The sequence below is a fragment of the Solanum pennellii genome, chromosome 2 (genome assembly GCF_001406875.1).
Source record: "Solanum pennellii chromosome 2, SPENNV200".
NCBI classification, from domain to species: Eukaryota; Viridiplantae; Streptophyta; class Magnoliopsida; order Solanales; family Solanaceae; genus Solanum; species Solanum pennellii.
The window spans coordinates 37,215,227-37,235,364 of NC_028638.1; the positions used below are offsets into that span (position 1 = coordinate 37,215,227).

The 20,138-nt window shown below is 35.9% G+C and overlaps 2 protein-coding genes across 2 annotated transcripts; both read left to right on the forward strand.

The window, feature by feature from the left end:
* Positions 1-19: 19 nt before the first annotated feature.
* Positions 20-13,273, forward strand: LOC107011109 (DNA (cytosine-5)-methyltransferase DRM2-like). The gene is made up of 11 exons (XM_015210468.2): positions 20-99; positions 199-270; positions 1,938-2,000; positions 2,168-2,305; positions 2,455-2,554; positions 2,639-2,682; positions 7,664-7,816; positions 8,188-8,314; positions 8,623-8,714; positions 8,834-9,553; positions 12,520-13,273. The coding sequence occupies exons 3-11, from the start codon at positions 1,998-2,000 to the stop codon at positions 12,952-12,954; spliced, it is 1,812 nt and encodes a 603-aa protein (XP_015065954.1). The 5' UTR covers positions 20-99; positions 199-270; positions 1,938-1,997; the 3' UTR covers positions 12,955-13,273.
* A 962-nt stretch (positions 13,274-14,235) lies between these two features.
* On the forward strand, positions 14,236-18,398 carry LOC107009974 (sugar transporter ERD6-like 6). Its single transcript, XM_015209268.2, has 18 exons — positions 14,236-14,667; positions 14,763-14,825; positions 14,969-15,058; positions 15,170-15,229; positions 15,325-15,390; positions 15,487-15,552; positions 15,620-15,695; positions 16,150-16,214; positions 16,296-16,388; positions 16,497-16,577; positions 16,695-16,779; positions 17,001-17,047; positions 17,127-17,189; positions 17,283-17,342; positions 17,449-17,508; positions 17,633-17,692; positions 17,818-17,932; positions 18,019-18,398. Exons 1-18 carry the CDS (start codon positions 14,377-14,379, stop codon positions 18,129-18,131), a joined length of 1,554 nt encoding a protein of 517 aa, XP_015064754.1. The 5' UTR covers positions 14,236-14,376; the 3' UTR covers positions 18,132-18,398.
* The last annotated feature ends 1,740 nt before the right edge of the window (positions 18,399-20,138 follow it).

Consider the following 20,138-nt stretch of genomic DNA (forward strand, 5'->3'; position numbering starts at 1 on the left):
TGTGGGTGGGTGTTCTCATCTCAGTACATTTCAATCTCTCTCTCATCACTCCACAAGAATCTCTCTCAACTCCTCTTCTTCCTTCGCTCTCAAATCTATGTATGCTGATATTTTCTTGTAGTTTTTGAATTTGCTGAAACTGTGTGTTCTCTCTGCTATTTTGATTCTTTTTCATTCTTTTTTTTGGGGGTGATGCAGGATATTAAGAAGATTTATGATATAGCGCAGCACGGAGTTGCTTGACACCCTTTGATCGACAAGGATTCTCAGGTAAGTTTCACGGTTTTTAATTTTCTCAGTAATGAATGTGGCGAACCTAATTTTTTGTGTGCATGGAACATTTTTGGGTGAAACTGAAGTTTTAATTCAAAATTGATAGGCAAAAAACTTAAAACCTAATACCCCAATTCGCAATAGTTAACTCCAACCAAAAAAAAAAAAAAACTAATCTTGCAAGAATGTGAATAAATCAATTTTATTTATCGTAATTGGTCTTATGCAGTAGCAAAGGAACAATCTTGGTCATTGGTTTTAGACCAATTTCTGTCTTTGTTGTACTTCTTGCCATGAGGCTTATTTTGGACAAACACAAAGTAATTCTTTTTTAACTTTTATTTTTATCGTCAACATGTACTTGCTCGATGAGACATGTAGTTTCGACCACCTTAGGATTGAGTTCAACGAATGATGAGTCTTCCATCAAATTTTCTCATGAGTACGGATAAGAGTCAAAACATGAAGAAGTAGGTGTGTTACAGTTAGAATAAGAGAGTCATCTCTCGTTTCTTTTCTCTCGATCTCACTTGGCATCCCATTCTCTTCACACAACAGCACACCAAACTATCCTCATAACTTCCGAGAGCAAACAACAATAACACCCCTTTTTACCTTTATTTCTTTCCACATGTAGGATGAAATAAGCTCAATACTAGGTAAGTTCAATCTTCCAACCATACAAGTGCCAATTAAGTTTATAGCTAGACTCTTTATCAATTCTCATGGCACATAGCTTAGACAACACGTTTAACTCTAGTTTAGTAAAACTGGATAGTACATGTTTAAATTTAGGTGCAAAGTCATTTGATCAATTCATTTCCTTTTAAATATAGGCCTTGGTTTAGTAATTTTGAATTTTTAAATTCTTTTGGTGGTGATTAAGTGGTGTTAACTGGTCGCTACACTGAAGTTGGTAGCTATGGCATGGGGTGGTGGCTACATGGAAGGCAACCTGATGGAGAGGAGGAAAGGCAAAACTGAAAAAGAGAAAAAGAAAGATCAATTAAAAAAACATTGAAGAGAAAATTACAAATAGGATCAAAAAAAGAAGAAAATAAGGTGGCATCATGTGATTGGTGCTTGTGTTTCACATATTGTTGTAAATCTGGTGCTTGCCAGAAAAGGGGCAGTTACACCTTTTCAATGATCATAGGGGGATCTTAGGACCCTGGCAAAGTTTACATGTTCAATGGAAAAAATGGGACAAGTCTTGCCTTTATGTCAAGACATGAAGAAGCTTTTGTTTTTGAGCTTTCTGTGAGAGATTTGATGGACTAACTTTCGGAGGAGGGAGCAAAAGCCACAAAAAGTGGTGGAGGTAATACCCCAAATGCATTTGGTGGACTGTTTGAAGAGAAAGAAATGAAAGATGTTTTAAAGATAGATCCAATTCCATTCGAAAAGTCAAATGGAATTATATAGTATCTTGTTATTTTGGTGCAAAGAGATAGGCTTAGAAGATAACGATCAACTTGTAGATTTATTAGGATCACTGTATGTTATTTTCTTTTGTTTCTGTTTGCATCTTTCTGTAAGTCGCCAGCATGTCCTTAATGCGACATGCTGAGGAATACAATATTACCTGTTTCAAATTTTTTTGAGGGGCTAACTTTAGCTTTGTTAATGGCAGTAGTTCACGATTACCTTCTCATGTTATGTAGGGTGCTCAATTACTCTTCGTGCTGAACAATTTAGAGTTCTTTTCAGGCTTACATTGTGAAATGGTAAATTTATCTCGTTTCTCGATTCTCTATTACTGTGCAGTTTTTCGACTTCCTTCTGGTTGTACAGATCAGAAAAGAAAGTATATGATCCTTTTTTATTCATGTTTTTGATAAATGGAGAAAAAATATTTATACTTTGTTTGTATTTCTTGTTCAATCCTGTGTAGGACAAACATCTTTCTGAAGAAGATAGTGACAACATTGACTGGGATACTGAAGATGAGTTAGAAATACAGGATACAACATTTTCCTCATGCAGGGATTTAAGAACTAATGGACAGTATGCTATTAGTGGTGATGGGGAGGTAAACACTTTTAGCCCATATTGATACCCTACTGTTATTTCTTGTCAAGAACATTTTTTTTGACACAAAAAAGGAAGAAAGAATTTAGAAAAAAGTTTATACCATTGCATCTCAACTTATGGTCTCTTTTGGTCTTCTCTTGCGTGAAGGCAAGCTCATCATCAGTACCTGGCCAGTCTACGTTCATTCAGAAGTTTTTAGTGATGGGATTTTCTGAAGAGTCCATTGCAAAAGCAATAGAGCAAAATGGTATTTGAATTTACCAAGTATTTATACAACTTAAAAATCAATTTTACAGTTATGGTATTTATGTTACTTGACTTGGGACTGCAGGAGAAAATTCAGATTTGGTGCTAGATGCTCTTTTGACATTAAAGGTGCGGAATGTCTTCCTCTTTATTTGCAAGCTACTCATTTTAGATTTTGTAGCATGTTTACAAGCTGTTCATTTTTTATATTTTGTAACAAAGGGTAACTATGTGAAGGGAATGAAGATATTCTTGTTCAATCCATCCCTCCTTTGATAACCAGCTCATCTAATAATTATTTATCAAGATCTAGAAAATTATTAGCATGCCAAGAAGCCATTCCTTGTGTATATAGGAAAAGTTTAGAATCCTTTAATTTTGTAAATAGGAATAGGAATTCTTAGGACTAACTTACTTTTCCTTTTAAGATTACTGTAAACACTATATGAACCCCAACATGCTTGAGGAAATAATGAAGCAATTCATTCCCCAAACTCTTTTCCTTCTCTTTTCTTCACATGGTATCGGATACTCTAAGATCCTGGTAGAGACTCAAATAGCTTCCGTAACTGGCGCCTGGCCACTCATTTTTTTCTTCTTACTTTTGGTGTCTAGCACAACTCCTCTCTCCAGCAATCGATGTACCTCTCTGCATTCAAGCGCTGTTCATCTGTTTGGCGAACAGTTAGGTGCCACTATCTGTTCAGCTACTGGTGCTACTACATTTTGCGTGACCGACACCCTCCTCTGATATTGAGTTTCTGTATGAGCTGAGGGTTTGAGTCCCTAATTTGAAATTTCTGTTATTAGAGCCAAAGTTAGGGTTTGAGTTCCTACTCTGAAAATTCTGTCCCTCTTCTAATGCTTCCTCTAATTCTTTTTCTGCTAATGAATAAAGTTCTCTCTTGTCCAAAGTTGCTTCCTTTTGTTTCAACTAGAAAACACCATTTCCTTTCTTGGAAAAAATCTTATTTTCCTTCAGAATCTTACACAAAAACAATTTCTTCGTATATCAAAAAACAAAAATGACTGGTGCTTCAGACCAATAGAATAGGAATCGTACCTTCATTGTATGTAAAGGATCAAGCATCTCATTCTGTTACCCATTTGATATGTGACAATCAAGCTGCTATTGCATTGCTTCAAATCCAGTGTTTCATGATAGAATGAGACATATGGAAGTAGATTATTTTTTGATGCGTCAAAAGATTGAATCGGGGTGCATTGTGACTGGTTTCATCAACTCAAATGATCATTTAGGACATATTCTTACAAAATCAGTTCGTGGCTCTAGAGTTCAGTGTGTGACATGTTAGGAGCACACAATATGTATGCTCCAACTTGGGGGAATCTTAAACACTAGGAAATTATTAATATGTCAAGAACTCATTCCTTGTGTATATAGGAAGGATATAGAATTTCCATAATTTTTTAAATAGGAATAAGAATTATCAGGACTTACTTTCCTTTCTTTTTTGGATTACTTGTAGAACACTATATAAATCCGAACATGCTTGAGAGCATGGTGCGAATCATTCCCAATTCTCTTCCTTCTCTTTTCTCATGCCTATATATGTCATCACTTGCTGAAGATGGTCTAGTGAGAGAAGTTAACTTGTTCAGAACAAAGTTTAGATGAGTCAGGTCTTTTGGTGAGACCTATTAGGACCCATGAAGAGATTGTGCCATGTGAACATTGGATTCTAGGTGTTGATTGTGCGATAAACAATGCCAGTTGTTCTTTACATGGTTTTCACAGCTCTGTAGCAAGGTTGTATTGTGTTGAGAATGCTTGGTTTTTGTTTGTCTTCTTTGTAATGATGGTTTTCTTCTGTCCATCATTTTTTCACAAAGTAATGACCCTTTAACACTAGCAAACCCCCTCTATCTCCAAAAAAGGGGAGAGTGAAATAAAATAATATAATTATGTTATTATTTTAGGAAAAAGGTAAGAGTTTTATTAAATGAAATGGCCATGCAATAAGCTAGTTTGTGTTATCAAAAAAAAAGGAAGATGTCTTCTTACAACAACAGAAGCAACGTAGTCCCACAAGTGGGGTTTGAGGAGGGTATGATGTACGCAAATCTCACCCCTAGCTCTATTGGTAAATTGGTAGAGAGCTTGTTTCCATTGAACCCTTTGTTCTACAACCTGAAAATACACCTTAGATCCAGAAGGCATAAACATCTATATTTCACCGTCTATACAAGGATTTTTCCCCTCAAAACATCTAAAATTTATTTCCACCATACTACCTGATATATGCGTGGGGTGATGGCATTCCAAAGCTTATTCATTGATCTGCTTCTGCCCTTTATACCCCAACTTGCCAACATTTTCTGAACTGACTGCAACATCACTCAAGACCTCCCAAATAGGGAGATGAACAAACTCCAAAGCTGTCTAGCGCATGATGAATGCAAAAACAAGTGACTGCATTCTCTTCCTTCTTGTTACATAGGAAACACCTGGTCAACATTGTCATTTTCGTTTTGTTGCGAAAGAGTGCACATCGTCATTCTCGTCTTTTAAAGATTGTATTGAGTCAAAAACAAACATCATGTGTTACCTCCCACATAAACCAAGAAGCTTCTCAAGGTGTTTGTGTGTTCCATATTTTCTTCCCTGGCTAGTTAAAATTGCTTTCGTTTCTCTTATTCAGCCTCATGTAGCATGACTTAACTGAGTACTTCATTCTTTTATGCTCTACCCAGAATAGAGAATTTGTTTCTTCAGGTAATAATTGACACTTTTTCTAGTTCTTGCAAAAGTAACCATCATGGGTACTTCCCAATCGAAACAGTCCCTTTTGATGTGAAGGCACCAACACTTATTGTTTCTACAATCAAATACTGCAATCCTTGCATCCGCTCAAAATTTATGCAAGTTAGCATATTTAACTCTAAGAGGGGTGTGCCTATCCATGAGTCCTGCCAAAATTTTGTTATTCTGCTTCTCCCACTTTGATTTCCACAGTGTTCAAAGTTTGGCCATAGACTCTTGATGTATTTCCAAAGTCCCAAACCATGTGGAGAGTTGATAGGATTAGTGATCCATTCCATTTGACACCATGTTTGTCGAAAATCACCTTTTCCTAACCTGGCTTCCATTCCACGTCTCCACAACCACTTCATCAATAGCCTTTCATTGTGCATCTTCGAATTCCTAATATCCGATCCACCCTCCTCATTGTTTAGCAAGCATGGCTTCCCATTTTACTGGGTGGAATGATTTTTCTTTCTTTGTTTCCACCGCACAAGAAATTCCTCCCAATTCTGTCCAGAGTTTGTCTCACCTTTGCTGGCATTGGAAAGAAAGAAATTAAATAGGTAGGTAATGAATCAAGCACTCTATTGTGTCTTTATTAGAGTTACTCTCCCACTAGGTATTGTCTTTTCCAGACTGCAAGTTTCCTTCCAAACTTTTCATTAACCATCTCCCAAATTGAGCTTCTCTTGAATTAAGCCCCCAAAGGATTCCCAGGTAAGTGGTGGGCTTACCTACCTGACATCCTAAGTTATCAGCCAAACTTTATACATCTTGTACCTTGTTTACTGGGTACAAATAGGCAGTAGGTCTTGAATAGATTTACTTTTAGCCCGAAAGCCGCCTCGAAGTTCAAAAGCATCACGCCTTGAATATCCATTTGACTTTTCTTTAGCCCCACAGGGAATAAGGTATCATCAGCATATAAAATAGGGGATATTTCCACCCTTCCTTGCATTCTGACACCACCTTAAAACCTCTGATCCAGTTTAAAGACATTGCTCTGCATATCATGTTGCTTAATTCTTCCATAGCCAATGAAGAGAAAAAGAAACAGCCGATATGCTTGCCTGGATCCCCCTTGAGATGGGTAAAATCTCCTGGAGCTCCATTTATGATGATTGAGATAATAACCGTGGATATACAAAATTTGATCCACCCTATCCACCGTCCCACCAAAAACCATCTTCCTCAACAAGTTTAGCAAATATCCCAATTTAAGTGGTCATATGCTTCTCTATATCAAGCTTACACAATACACCAGCTTTTCTTTGCCTCTTCCTTTCATCAAAACACTTATTTGCAATAAGTACAACATCTGCAGTTTGTCTCCCTTCAATAAAGGCGATTTGTTTGTCGGCCACCAGCTTCTTCACTATTGTTTTCAGCCCTTCTGCCAACAACTTGGCAAATTATTTTGTAGAAGCTAACCAGTAAGCTAAAGGCCTGAAGTCTTTCAGCGGCTGTGCACCTGCATTTTTTGGTATAAGAGAAATGGGGGGAGCATTGAATTTCTCTACCCTTCCCGCATTGGAAAAAGTTGATAGCTCTTAGTACACCTACTTTTTTTACCGACCAGCAATGTTTCTAGAAAGCCATGTTGAAACCATCTGGATGGGTGCCTTTTCTCCTTCACAACTTTTTATGACCTTTTCTTCATCCTCCTTTGAGAAATGTCTTTGCAACCATTTATTTTCCTCAATAGTGATTCTTGGACACTCTACTCTGAATGGTGGCCTCCAATTTTCAGTTTCTTTGTACAGATATTTGTATAAAATCACTATGTCCTTTTTGATGCCTTCCGTGCTTCAATTATTTCATCATTGATTTTTAGCTTCTCAAACATGTAGTATCTCCTATTAGCATTAGCAATTTTATGGAAAAATCTGGTGTTCTATATCATGACCAGCGATGTTCATGGAAAGCCATATTGAAACCATCTGGGCTAGGAGCTTATTTTCCTTCACGAATTTTTACACCCCTTCTACTACCTCGTCTGAGAGAGATCCTTGCGTGATTCTGGGACACTTAGTTCTGAATGATGGCCTCCAATTTTCAGTTTCTATTTACAGATCTTTATAAAAAATTCATGATCTCCTTTTTGATGCCTTCTGTTCAATAATTTCATCGTTGAATTTTGCTTGTCAAACACGTTGCATCTATCTAATCTTGATGCCCGCAACATAATTTTCCCTCCTGCCCACCTGACATTGCCACCTCCTAGGTGAGGGTCAATGAGCTATAATTCATGTATGAACTCTGAAAAGTCATAGAAAATTATGTTATCTGTTTGTGTAAAGTTTAGACATCAATCAAACTTTTTGTTTGTCTTGGATGTTGCAGGCCATCGAAGATTCTCCTGAAGAACAGCCCAGTGCTAGCCCTCACCTGGAGCCCTGCATTAATTCTGATGATAGCTCTTCTGAATACAACGAGAACTTTCTGGATGATGTTTATGATGAAGATAGTTGGTCCTCTGACTCAGACTACTGTACAGTATGTTATCCCCAATATACACCATTCTCCATTTCTCTTTTCAGCGTCTTACTGTGGCATAAGTCAATCTGATTTTTTTTTGTTCAAAAGATACATTTAGTGTTTTTCTTTTGTTTGGGTGCTTTATTGATATATTTAACTTGTTATTATGTATTCAATGTTGGTTTCATGGTATTTTTGAACATCCATGGCTTCACCTACTAGCTTGAATGAGTAAAATGTGAGGTGGTTTAGTTTTACGAATTTGTGTAGAACTACAAATAAATTGAAGATATCTGTGGTTTTAGTAGCTGTCCTGTATTCTGTTACGCGTAGTCTTGGCACAAATATGTCAAACTTTTCTAACATTTTCCTTTTACAACGTGTGATAGAATTCTGTTAAACAGTGCTATGTGAAAGAAGAGAGCAGTTCTTTGTCTGAAAAAGAGCAGACAATCTTATTTCTGGCAAATATGGGATACCCAGTGGAAGAGGTTTCTATTGCAATGGAGAGATGTGGTGCGTATATTAAATTATATTCTGTCCCTACATTAATAATTTATCCAAGCCTTATATCTGATTAGACATATAGTTTGGTTTTGATATGTATTTATATGCTAAAGGTTTTATCATTGGCTGAAGAAATCTTATTCATGCAAGTTATATGGTAGATGCTACTAAGTTGAGTTATCTTTGTTTCAATGCTCTTGCATTTGGAAGAAAACCTGCTTATTGATGCTGCAATATTCCTGAATATCTTTTTATAATTGCAGCACCTATCTTGATCTCATCTCCAGGTAATTAATGTCCTCTTTACAACTTTCTAGGTCCAGAAGCATCGGTTTCTGAATTGACAGATTTCATCTATGCTGCTCAAATGGCAAGAGCAGAAGATCCCTATTTGCCAGAAGATGTGAAGGTCTGCTTTCCCCTCGCCTTGTTTTGCAATGGACTCATGTGAATTGACATCCTGTTCAACTTTGTCAAAATAGCAATATTATTTTTCATAGAATTGATGCCTCACTTCCATTGTGACAGCCAAAACTGAACCATGGTAGTGGTGGATACAAGAAGAGGAAGATGTTCAATCAATTGTGCAAAAGCAAAAAGCCAAGGGCGATTTTTGATGAAGAGACAATTCGTTTGCCCAAACCTATGATTGGATTTGGGGTTCCTACAGAATCAGTTTCTGCAATTGTCCGAAGAACTATTCCGGAGCAAGCTTTTGGCCCCCCTTTTTTCTATTACGAAAATGTTGCTCTAGCTCCAAAGGGTGTGTGGGATACCATTTCCAGATTCTTATATGATATTGAGCCTGAGTTTGTCGATTCAAAGTATTTTTGTGCTACTGCAAGAAAAAGGGGTTATATTCATAACCTACCTACTGAAAATAGATTTCCCTTGCTTCCACTTCCTCCACGCACCATTAATGAGGCACTTCCCCTTACAAAGAAATGGTGGCCATCTTGGGATCCACGGACAAAGTTAAATTGTTTGCAAACAGCTATTGGAAGTGCAAGATTGACTGATAGGATCAGGAAAGCTGTGGAGGCCTTTGACGGTGAGCCACCTATGAGGGTGCAAAAGTTTGTTCTTGATCAATGTCGGAAGTGGAATTTGGTGTGGGTTGGGAGAAACAAAGTTGCTCCTTTGGAGCCAGATGAATTTGAAATGCTATTGGGGTTTCCAAAGAACCATACCAGGGGAGGTGGTATAAGTAGGACCGATAGATACAAATCACTTGGTAACTCATTCCAGGTTAGCCTAACCTTTTTTGTTCTAATTTTCACGTGTATATCTAAGTCTTACTGTAATCTTTTCTTTCTTTTGTTTTCTCTTAACCACAATTTTTTGCTGAGATCATTATGCATCAAGTGGCTTAAATCCTATAATTGACATAATATATTAGTTTAAGCTGATTAAAAAGCTCACTACGTATACCAGTTTTCAAACAAAACAACTTATACTACGTAATGTAGCTTTATTTTTTTCAGAAGGGGAATGACATTGATGGTATTTGAAATTTTGAACAGAACATTCATCGACGCTACAATTTCAGCGTCATCTTAATTTTCTAAAATTTCTCTATTAAGTCGAGGGAAGTGGATGAATTGTTGGAAAAAGGAGGTAGAGAACCTATATAAAATGAAAGGAGGATGTATAACTGGTGCTGTTAAATCTATAGTTAAGGGATATCACTCGCTCTAGACTATGAGTTCTGGGACTTCATGGCTTTGAAGCACACAAGTAGTGTAATGTGCTTTTCCATGGGTATGTGGTAACCATGTGTGTAGTGGGTAATGGGCGATTCGGCAACAAAAGGACTAAAGAATCTTATATTGAATATTTTTCTTTTCGGGTGGTGGGGTGGAGGAAGAGGGGAGGCCTGTGAATAAGGGGAAAGGGAATCCTGTGGGTGAGATTTTAACCATGAAGTACTTGAGTTTTAGATGAAATTGCACACTAGGTTACAACACCAGTGTTGTCTCACTTTAGCTTTATTTTAGATGAAGTTGTCTGGGGAGTTTACAGGGGACAAAGTACTCTAGCTATACAACAAAATAAGACACAGCCTTGAGACTGTGATTAGGAGTTGCTATTCCATGAACATCTACAATCCTTTCTATCAGAATACACCAAAAATCCAAGCAGGGACCATCTTTCAGATTTTCCTGATGGCTCTACCAACCTTCCATGTACTCCAGCATATGTAACATCGTTAATCCTCTCAGGCATAACCCAACTGAGCCCAAAAACTGAAAAGAATATTCCAGATATCTGTAGCAACTGAGCAGTCTAGTAATTAGGCGACTGTTGGTTGCTATACATTGTTTGCACATGTAGCATCTGTTGACAAGATGCATTTTCCTTCTGTTTAGATTATATTGAGTCAAACATGTTTCATAAAGTGCTGTCCAAGTGAAGCAAATCACCTTTGGGGATAAATTTTTTTTTCCAAATTAGTTTCCTTGACCAGCTTTCCTCTATCTCATTCTCGGCACAAAGGGTTGAGTAGCCTGTTTTGACAGAGCATAAACAATCAGCTTTGTGTTTTTGTGTTGTCCTTTCTGTTTCTTGGAGGAATGAGGTAATTAAAAGGATTGATGTAACAAGGTGAGACATTTCCTGTGACTTCAGCTTCTTTTTTCAATTATTATATGCAACAAAATTGTTTAAGCATATACAATGGTTGACCACTTCTTTATAATGAAGAGAAGCTTTGTCCTCAAAGGAATGGTTGATTTTTGAAGCATATGAGAGACAATCTGGAAATTTCAGTCTTACCCTGGTGCAACACTTGGTGTGAGGTTTGCTCCAACCTCAAACTGACAAATAACACTCCGTCATAGAGAACAACGGTTGGAAAGAAGCTGTGTTACACCTATTATCCCTCATTGTGCAATTGTGAACTCTGTGGTAGCAAATTTTGATAGTTATAAGAGGAGTTTTAACTTCTACGCGCTAACCAAAAAAAAGGAGCAGTTTTGCACTAGCTATGTCCCACAAATGATGTGTGTGTAGTTGTGGTGGCTGACATATTGTAAAAATTAATTAGCTGAACTGATGAGCAAAGCAGTTGTCCCTTTTTCGTTGTTGGTGTTTTTGTAATTTATCTATTTAGTTATGGTTTTCTGGGGGGTGGAGTGGGGTGCAAGAGTGACTATTCATTACTAGTAAACTCATTACAAAGTCTTTTTTTTCCTCCTTTCAGGAAAGACGTCGTTTTTTCCTTAGGATCAACATATAATGAACTCGTGTATTCAAAAGTCTAGAGAAAGAAAACGGAAAGCATGACTTGATTAAGTTCTTTTTGTGTGTATACCTTTTCCAAAATTAGTCCTCTTCTGGAGTTCTGATGTTCCTGGGAGGCATTTAATGTTTTAGCGTGTGCAGATGAGTCAGCTACAGGGAGTTGTAGCTTAAACTAATCTTGAGTTGCTGAATGATTGTATGATTTGTTTACATGCCTACTTGGGTCCTTGTAGTGGTGAACTGGTCATAGAAGTGGAGAAGGAGGTGGAGGTAGGTAAAGTGAGAAGGGATGATAGAATCTATGACCCTATCTTAGCTATAAATATCTAAAGTTTACCAGTCATACGCTCTATGTTTAAAAAGTTGATAGTAGTAAAAGTCGTTACTCTCTGTTAGCAAACAAACACTTGAGGAAGTTCTTTGAATAGGTTGAACATCTGATCCAGTTAACCTGTCTTTACTCATTTAGAAAAAGACATAGCTTTATATAATGAGGACGTTTTTTGATTCATATGGACTGTATTAGCTTCTTTTGCAATAGTATCCTGTTGCTCTTTCATGGCCACCATTTGGTTCTGGTGCTGCCTCAATAAGGTCTTGTCTCTTTCTTCTTTCCTTTTTCTTGGTCAACATCGTAATATCACCTCCTCTTGTCGTCTTTACCAAATAGTATTATTGCTTGGGCCATACTAGACCACTTTCTCTTTTAAAATTTCTTTCGGTGGAAAGATATTTTGTTGGTGATTTATGATCCTTATCTTTGGATGTATTGGGCCGAGGGTCTATCGGAAACAACCTCTCTACCCTTCTAAGGTACCCTCCCCATTTCCCCACTTGCGGAAATACACTGAGTTATGTTGTTGTTGTTGTATGTCCAAGTCTTGCCCCCCTTCCTTTCCTTTTCTCCCCTTAACTTGGGATTACAAGATGTAATTAAGTAAAACATGATACTTGGATTGATATTATTATAGGTTGACACAGTGGCATACCATTTATCAGTGTTGAAAGACATGTTTCCAAATGGGATGAACGTCTTATCACTCTTCTCTGGGATTGGCGGTGCTGAAGTTGCTCTTTACCGTCTTGGGATTCAACTAAACAATGTGGTCTCTGTGGAAAAATCTGAAGTGAACAGAAACATTGTGAGAAGTTGGTGGGAGCAAACTAATCAGAGAGGCAATCTTATTGATTTTGATGATGTGCAGCAGTTGAATGGAGACCGCTTAGAACAACTGATAGATTCATGTGGCGGATTTGATTTACTGATTGGTGGAAGCCCGTGCAACAATCTTGCAGGCAGTAACAGGGTGAGCAGGGACGGTCTTGAAGGCAAAGAATCGTCTCTATTTTATGACTATGTTCGGATATTGGACTTAGTCAAGTCCATAATGTCTAGACAGAGATAGTATGACAGAAATTCGTTCTAGCTTCAGATTTTTAGTTATCTTTCAAAATTATGAAACATTATTGATGAAGACATTAAGGGATAAAAGCCATCACATAAAAATTTCTGGCTTAAGATTCTACATCGACTGGTCTCCTACAATACCAGTTGATGAGCATTCTATTTCGCTTTGAAGCGAAAACAAACATGAAGTGTAAAGTACATTGTTACTATTAGTTATTGGCCTAACATGCCATTTCAGTTGATGAGCATGCACAGTTACAGTGTTGTATCTTGATTCTATCCTCCATGAATAATATTCTGGAATTTGCACAGGAAAAGGAATACCTGCAGATAGCTCTGCACTTGAATCTCAATGTTATTTTTTCACAAAAATAAAGAGTTTTACTTTTATACCATGACAATAGGACTTAAGTTTTTTTAAACACGATTTGGTCCCCTAAAAAGGATTGTCTTACTGTTAAACCTTGTTGCCTGGAAAATGAAGTACACAACTTTTTTCTTATAGCTACTTACTCTTATAATATGTAGACACTAATTATTTTAGAAACTAATATAAATGCAAAGCTTTTTTTCTCTGTTAAAGTTCCTGTGTAATAATATTAGATACTATATGCATATCCCAACTTTCATGATCATAATAACATATCTAATTTTCATTTTAGATTGTCTTATAAGCGCAAGAAAGTTATATATATTTGGTCTGTCGACTAATTATTTTTAATTATGAATATATTCACGTAGGCGCCACATAGGATGATAAAAGTGGAGTGAGGCAACTTACCCGTTCAAGGGCAAATATGTATCCAAAGTTGGATGATATAAGTGTAAAGATGAGGCTTAACCGTCCAAAGGCAAACATGTGTCCAAATTGAATTACAAGAGCAAATATGTGTCCAAAGTTGAATGACAAGGGCATATATATCAAAGAAAATATAAGAACGGATAAATATAACTTTTTTCGGAGTGTACAAGAGCAAATATGATCCTCTACTGGTCTTAATTTATGTGACATAATTTGGCCGATGGATCATGAAGCTTAAGAGATATAAGAAAACTTTACCACATCTAAAAAAGATTACACCTTTGTGGATTTTTTGCCAAATAAGTGGATCTAACATGAACCAAATATCGATAATTTCATTAAATATTTGTATGTGTTATTCTTTTTATGACTTATTAAAAATAAACTGAAACTGTGTCATATAATTTGGGACAAATGAACGAATATTTAACTATAACTGCTCTGTTTTTCTTCTTGACACTCATAAATCTACATTGGTCAGCTTCTCCATGTTTATAGCAGAGTTTATTGCTGATCTATTATTATTCCTCCATTAACATCATTATTTCAAGCTTCAATTTTTCATTAGCTAAGAAAAAAATAAAATAAAGTAAAAAAAACATTTTTAATATTGACAAGATGAGTTTCCGAGAGGATTATGCCAGCAATTCAGATGAGAACTCGATTCGAAAGCCATTATTACTCCCTACTACGAAAGGTAAAGACGTAACGAGGACGAGTTTTCGAGATGATTCTGTTATCTCTGAGGATGGTCTCCGGAAGCCATTGTTACATACTGGAAGCTGGTATAGAATGGGCTCTAGACAGTCCAGCATGATGGGATCATCAGCCCAAATTTTACGCGGATCCGTCTCCATTTATCTTTGTGTCCTCATTGTAGCATTGGGATCTTTTCTATTTGGATTCACTGTATGTATAACTAACTTTTCACTGTCTGACTTGACATAAAGTTTAAGAAAGTAAAAAAAACAAATTGACGTATAATTAACTTGTCCTGTTTGCAGTTGGGATATACTAATCCTACGCAGTCCGATATCATGAATGATCTCGAACTTTCAATTTCAGAGGTTTTAATCTTCTTTCTAGTAGTACATTGTTGTTATATATATCATTTGCATTGTTGATATAATGTTATAATAATGTTTCAGGGAATATAAATTTCGCGGTATTGATGTTATGTTAGAGTAATTTCTCTTTTTTTCATGAACAGTTTTCGATCTTTGGATCTTTAGCAAATATAGGTGCAATGGTTGGTGCAATTGCAAGTGGTCAGATATCTGAATACATTGGAAGAAAAGGGGTATAAGACTATGCATATACGACTGTACAATGTCGATATCATCAGTGTATAGAAGTTGCTTTTTTTTTTTTTACTTTACGATTTACTCCTTCCTTTCGTATTGAAATGCAGACACTGATGATTGCAGCACTTCCTAGTATATGCGGATGGTTCGCCATTTCAATTGCAAGAGTGAGTGGTTAGTTGCTATATATATGTTACAGATTTCGGTTGTATTTTTTTTACAGGAAGTTTACTTGAATGTATGCATTTTCCATCATTTACAGGACACATCATTTTTATACATGGGAAGATTGATGGGAGGTTTTGGCGTTGGCATCATTTCGTATGTGGTAAATGTTGTACTTGTGTTGTTTTTGTGATAGCTCTAGTTAGAGTTATAATGAGAACCTTCTGATACCTAAATTCTTCATGTTTGTAATGTATAGGTTCCTGTATATATATCGGAGATTTCACCTCAAAACATGAGAGGAGTTCTTGGATCTATTAATAATGTTAGTTCTGTTATGTGCTTTCACTTATAGTGGTTCGATATTTTAACGTTTCATTCTTGGTGTATAGCTTTGTTTAACAGTTGGGATAATGGTCGCATATCTATTGGGACTCTTTGCGAGCTGGAGAATGCTTGCAGTTATAGGTGAGCAATGCACGAGTTCTTGTTGAAATTCAATCAATTCCAAAGAAATTTTCTCATGCATCTAATGCTTATCGACAAATAGATTGCTTTTCCCTTGTATCTGTACTAGAATTCAGTGGAGAATCTTTATCAAATAACAGCATTTGGTTACATTCATCAAGTTTTTACTGTACCATTAGTACCTTATCAAGTATAGTACTTATACATATATATGCTTTTGAAATAGTACGAGAATAATGGATTAGATGTTCTTTGTTGATGAGTGGATCTACACGTATAATATCCTATACATTGGAAGTTCAATAGGATGTTAATTGTTATGTATTCGCGAGTTAATTGAAGCAATGAGATTATATATAATGTAATGCGTCTGTCTATATTCTCTTGAATCGAACACATTTGTTTCAGTCTTTCTAATAGTGAAACTTTTTCAACTTATAATTTCACTCTGCAGGAATGTTGCCTTGCATGATTTTGATACCTGGTTTATTTTTTATACCAGAATCTCCTCGTTGGTTGGTATGCGTAACAAACTTGTGTTTTTGTCCTGCTTCTTTTCGGTGTTTATGTTATGCTAACATTCTATAGTGTAATGTGTAGGCTAAAATGGGGAATTTTGAGGATTTTGAAACTTCGTTGCAAGTTCTAAGGGGATTTGACACTGACATATCCTTGGAAATTAATGAGATCAAGGTAAATCAATTCATGAGCTGGTTATTTTCTGATCTTCAACTGTTTTGAACATTCAATTTGCTCATAAAATGTGTTTTTGCTTGTTTGTTGTTCATATTCTTTGTCCAGAAATCTGTGGGATCATCGAGTAAAAAAGCTACTATTCATTTTTCTGAGCTTAAGAGAAGGCGATACTACTATCCTTTGCTGGTATACTTGTGCATTGTACCATTATGTTTCACGAGATGGTAGTCTATGAAAATGTGCTTGAATTCCCCTTACTCCTCTCAACGGTCACTCTAATGAGTTGGTTCTAATAATATGCAGATAGGTATTGGATTACTCAGTCTCCAGCAACTCAGCGGTATTAATGGTATCTTAATGTATTCCAGCAACATCTTCAAATCTGCTGGTTAGTCAGTTCTTCGATTATCTGTGAAGTTGTCAAACTAGAATCATCAAATGATTTGAAACGAAATCCTAGACGAACATGTTAGTGGTGTTAGAGGCCTTATATATCGACTAGTACCTTGAAGAACTTCTCGCTCATTAGATTGTATGTAGCTGTTAGTCATAGAGAAGCTATGTACAGAGTGAATGGTTCAACTTTTGCAATGCTTTTCAAATTGATAGGAGTTTCATCCAGTAAAGCTGCAACATTTGGACTCGGGGCTATTCAAGTAATTCACTCCCGCGATACATAGTTTTCATTTCTATGCAGATATTGTTCTTGAGTATTAACGAAACTACTTTCTATAGGTTATTGTCACAGCTATAGCTGCATCACTGGTGGACAAGGCGGGTCGTAGAGTACTTCTAATTGTATGTCTAGGCAGAAAATTTTCATTTGATACTAACTAACTACTACTACATATTCAGAGAAAAAATCTTTTATATTGACACACATTTTTTCAGATATCCTCGTCGTTAATGACAGTTAGCAGCTTCCTTGTTGCAACAGCATTCTACCTAAAGGTCAGTAACTTAAAATTCACATCCATGAGAATTTATCAGTCTGTTATCCGATTTAACGATCTTCCTTGCTTAACATTACAGTACTATTTTTCTACTTGAAAATCAGGATTTCGCGCCCAAAAGTTGGCATCCTGCATTAGGAATATTATCACTAGTTGGACTTGTGGTATAGTTCATCCTTCAACTTCTACTTATCTCCCCCTTACTGTCCTACGCTTTGCTTCTCTGCGTATTATCTGTGATTTCCAGCATTTTTCAGAGCCTTTAGTCTTTACCAATGAATTTTCCAGGTTTTAGTGATGGCATTTGCTCTGGGATTGGGGTCTATTCCGTGGATCATAATGTCTGAGGTACGTCGAAGCTAAACAAAAGACAGAACATGGATCATTAACACTTACCAAAACAAGAACTTCAAAGCAAAATTAACATTCAAGATACGAGCAATTCAACCGTTTATATTATATATTTTGTGCAGATATTGCCAGTGGACATTAAGAGTCTTGGTGGCAGTGTTGCTACATTGGCAAACTGGCTAACATCATGGGTTGTTACAATGACAGCTAACTTGCTTTTGAGTTGGAGTGAAGGAGGTGCGCGTTTTATTAGACTTGATCTCTCCTTTGTTTGTATATAAGAATGCTATGAACAAGTCGAAAAAAATTGGTTATATTGGCAGGAACATTCATCATCTATACAATGGTATCAGCATCAACAGTTGTTTTTGTTAGGCTTTGGCTACCTGAAACCAAAGGGAAAACACTTGAAGAAATTCAACGTTTTTTCAGATGATGCAAACCAATTCTATGCAATCTAATAGAACGAGCGTTCCAAAGGGGTTAATTTCACGTATGGTTACTGAATTCACTCTGTAAATTCACAACATTATTTGTTGTCGACTTTGAAATAGTAGAGGAAATGAAGTAACTTTGGAAATGAATGGTCTTGAACTTTTGACTGCGCTTGTTTAATTGGTGACTTTCAAGTTTGACTTTTGACCTTGAAGGTTTCCACATGAACAAGCGTATTCAAAATAACCAATTTTCAAGGTTGGTGTAATTTCACTGACGTCGAATTTTTTTGGCAAATTGGTAAACTATTGCTACGATAATGTATTTTGTTTTATATTTAGGATACTACCATTGAAAAGTATTATGGTTGGTACATGTGTTTAAAGGGATACCTGCTAATATATATCGTTTGATCAACTAGTTTACAAAATACGTATAAAAATGAATGAAGTGTACATAATAATAATTCATAATAAGTACACTTTTAGAAAATTACAATTCTTAAATAATATTTTATTTCCTTGACTGTACAATGTATATTGTTGCTTGTATCCTTGTATACACCCATGTATTTCACTCTTGTTTTTCTATATTTGGCCTTACTCAAGTGAAATTGAGTAAATATGTACAATCAATTGTGACTATATCCATAAAGATTGTATGTGTTGATATATACATCCATTAGAGCGAATGAACACGCATGATACAAATTGGTAACAATTGATATAATAGAGCAAATGAATACGAAGGCAAATTGAAGCAAATGCACACAATCATAGTATTTTGTATTTGTTTGTATTCTTATATACATCTGGATTATATTCGTCGATACAATCTAAATATGCATATAAATACAACACATATACATAATCATCTCATACCTCAAACCTTTTTTTTCCTAACCCCCAAACACTTGTTATAAATGATAAATACTTAAATCATAACCATAGATTATTAATAAAGCCCAACCTATGTTTATTTAGTAGTGCCCTTTGTGTATTAAAAAAATGTTTTTGATCAAAATAAATTTCTGAGAGAGTGCCACTATATAGGCAAATATAAAGTAAATTTAACATTGAAAATCAACAAAATCATGTGGCATATTACATGAATTAAGAAAACGTAAAGTGTTAGACTAGCCAGATTAATTAGTTAAATTACACAAGTATTATTCTATTAAGTAGGGTAGACGATCGTTTAATATTTTAATTACTTCAAGGTAAATTAATTCATAGATCAAAAAGAAACAAATCTTACACATTTAACAAGAAGAGACCACAAGAATATACTCAGGATGTTGCCTCTTTATTATATTATTATGTCTTCCAGAGGATTTTTATAGTGATTATCACCATTTTTTATTTAAATAAATATATATTACCACCTAAATGCCGATTGTCGGCCACACTTTACTATAAATTTTTATTTATTAGAAAAAATAAGACAAAGATATTTAGTGCTAACCCTTGTTTCTTTTCTTTTCCTCGTTTCAATTTTTATTTAGTGTTTGATAGCTCGATTAATTAAATATTTGATTTCGAAAATTTTTAGATATGAAGATAAAATGTTTCCTAATAAAAACATTTGCATACCTCTATTTCCAACTCTTTTGCCTACAAAATTATGGCACGAAAAAGACTAATCTATGTTTTTTCTTATAGATAAAAGGTCAAGTATGGTTGTCTTGTAAGTGAAGTAATAGTTCATACGTACAAGTGTCTAAAAAACATTATGTTATTTGTAGTTTTGATGATTTGACAAACTTAGGGACCTCATAAAGGTACCGGGTTTTCTACTTGAGTATTGCAGGTGTCGTGTTTGAAGTATTGCAGATGAAACAAACCCAGGGACCTAGTAGAGGTACCAGGCTCTCTTGAGAGTGAGCCAGTCGACTGCCAGCTGGAGATAGTACAGAAAGTAGGTGCACACTTCCCGATGGCGTCAGAAAGTGTGACCTTTCCAACCAATGGCAAGATGTTTAGGAAAGGGACTTGTCAATACAAAAGAC

Bases quoted from the DNA above. Each gene is read 5' to 3' on its own strand.
- LOC107011109 (XM_015210468.2), top strand. The intron at 2,306-2,454 runs GTAAACACTTTT...TCTTGCGTGAAG, and splicing joins CTATTAGTGGTGATGGGGAG to GCAAGCTCATCATCAGTACC. The intron at 2,683-7,663 runs GTGCGGAATGTC...TGGATGTTGCAG, and splicing joins ATGCTCTTTTGACATTAAAG to GCCATCGAAGATTCTCCTGA.
- LOC107009974 (XM_015209268.2), top strand. From the start codon at position 14,377: ATGAGTTTCCGAGAGGATTATGCCAGCAATTCAGATGAGAACTCGATT. The intron at 15,230-15,324 runs GTGAGTGGTTAG...CATCATTTACAG, and splicing joins TCGCCATTTCAATTGCAAGA to GACACATCATTTTTATACAT. The intron at 17,509-17,632 runs GTATAGTTCATC...TGAATTTTCCAG, and splicing joins TATCACTAGTTGGACTTGTG to GTTTTAGTGATGGCATTTGC.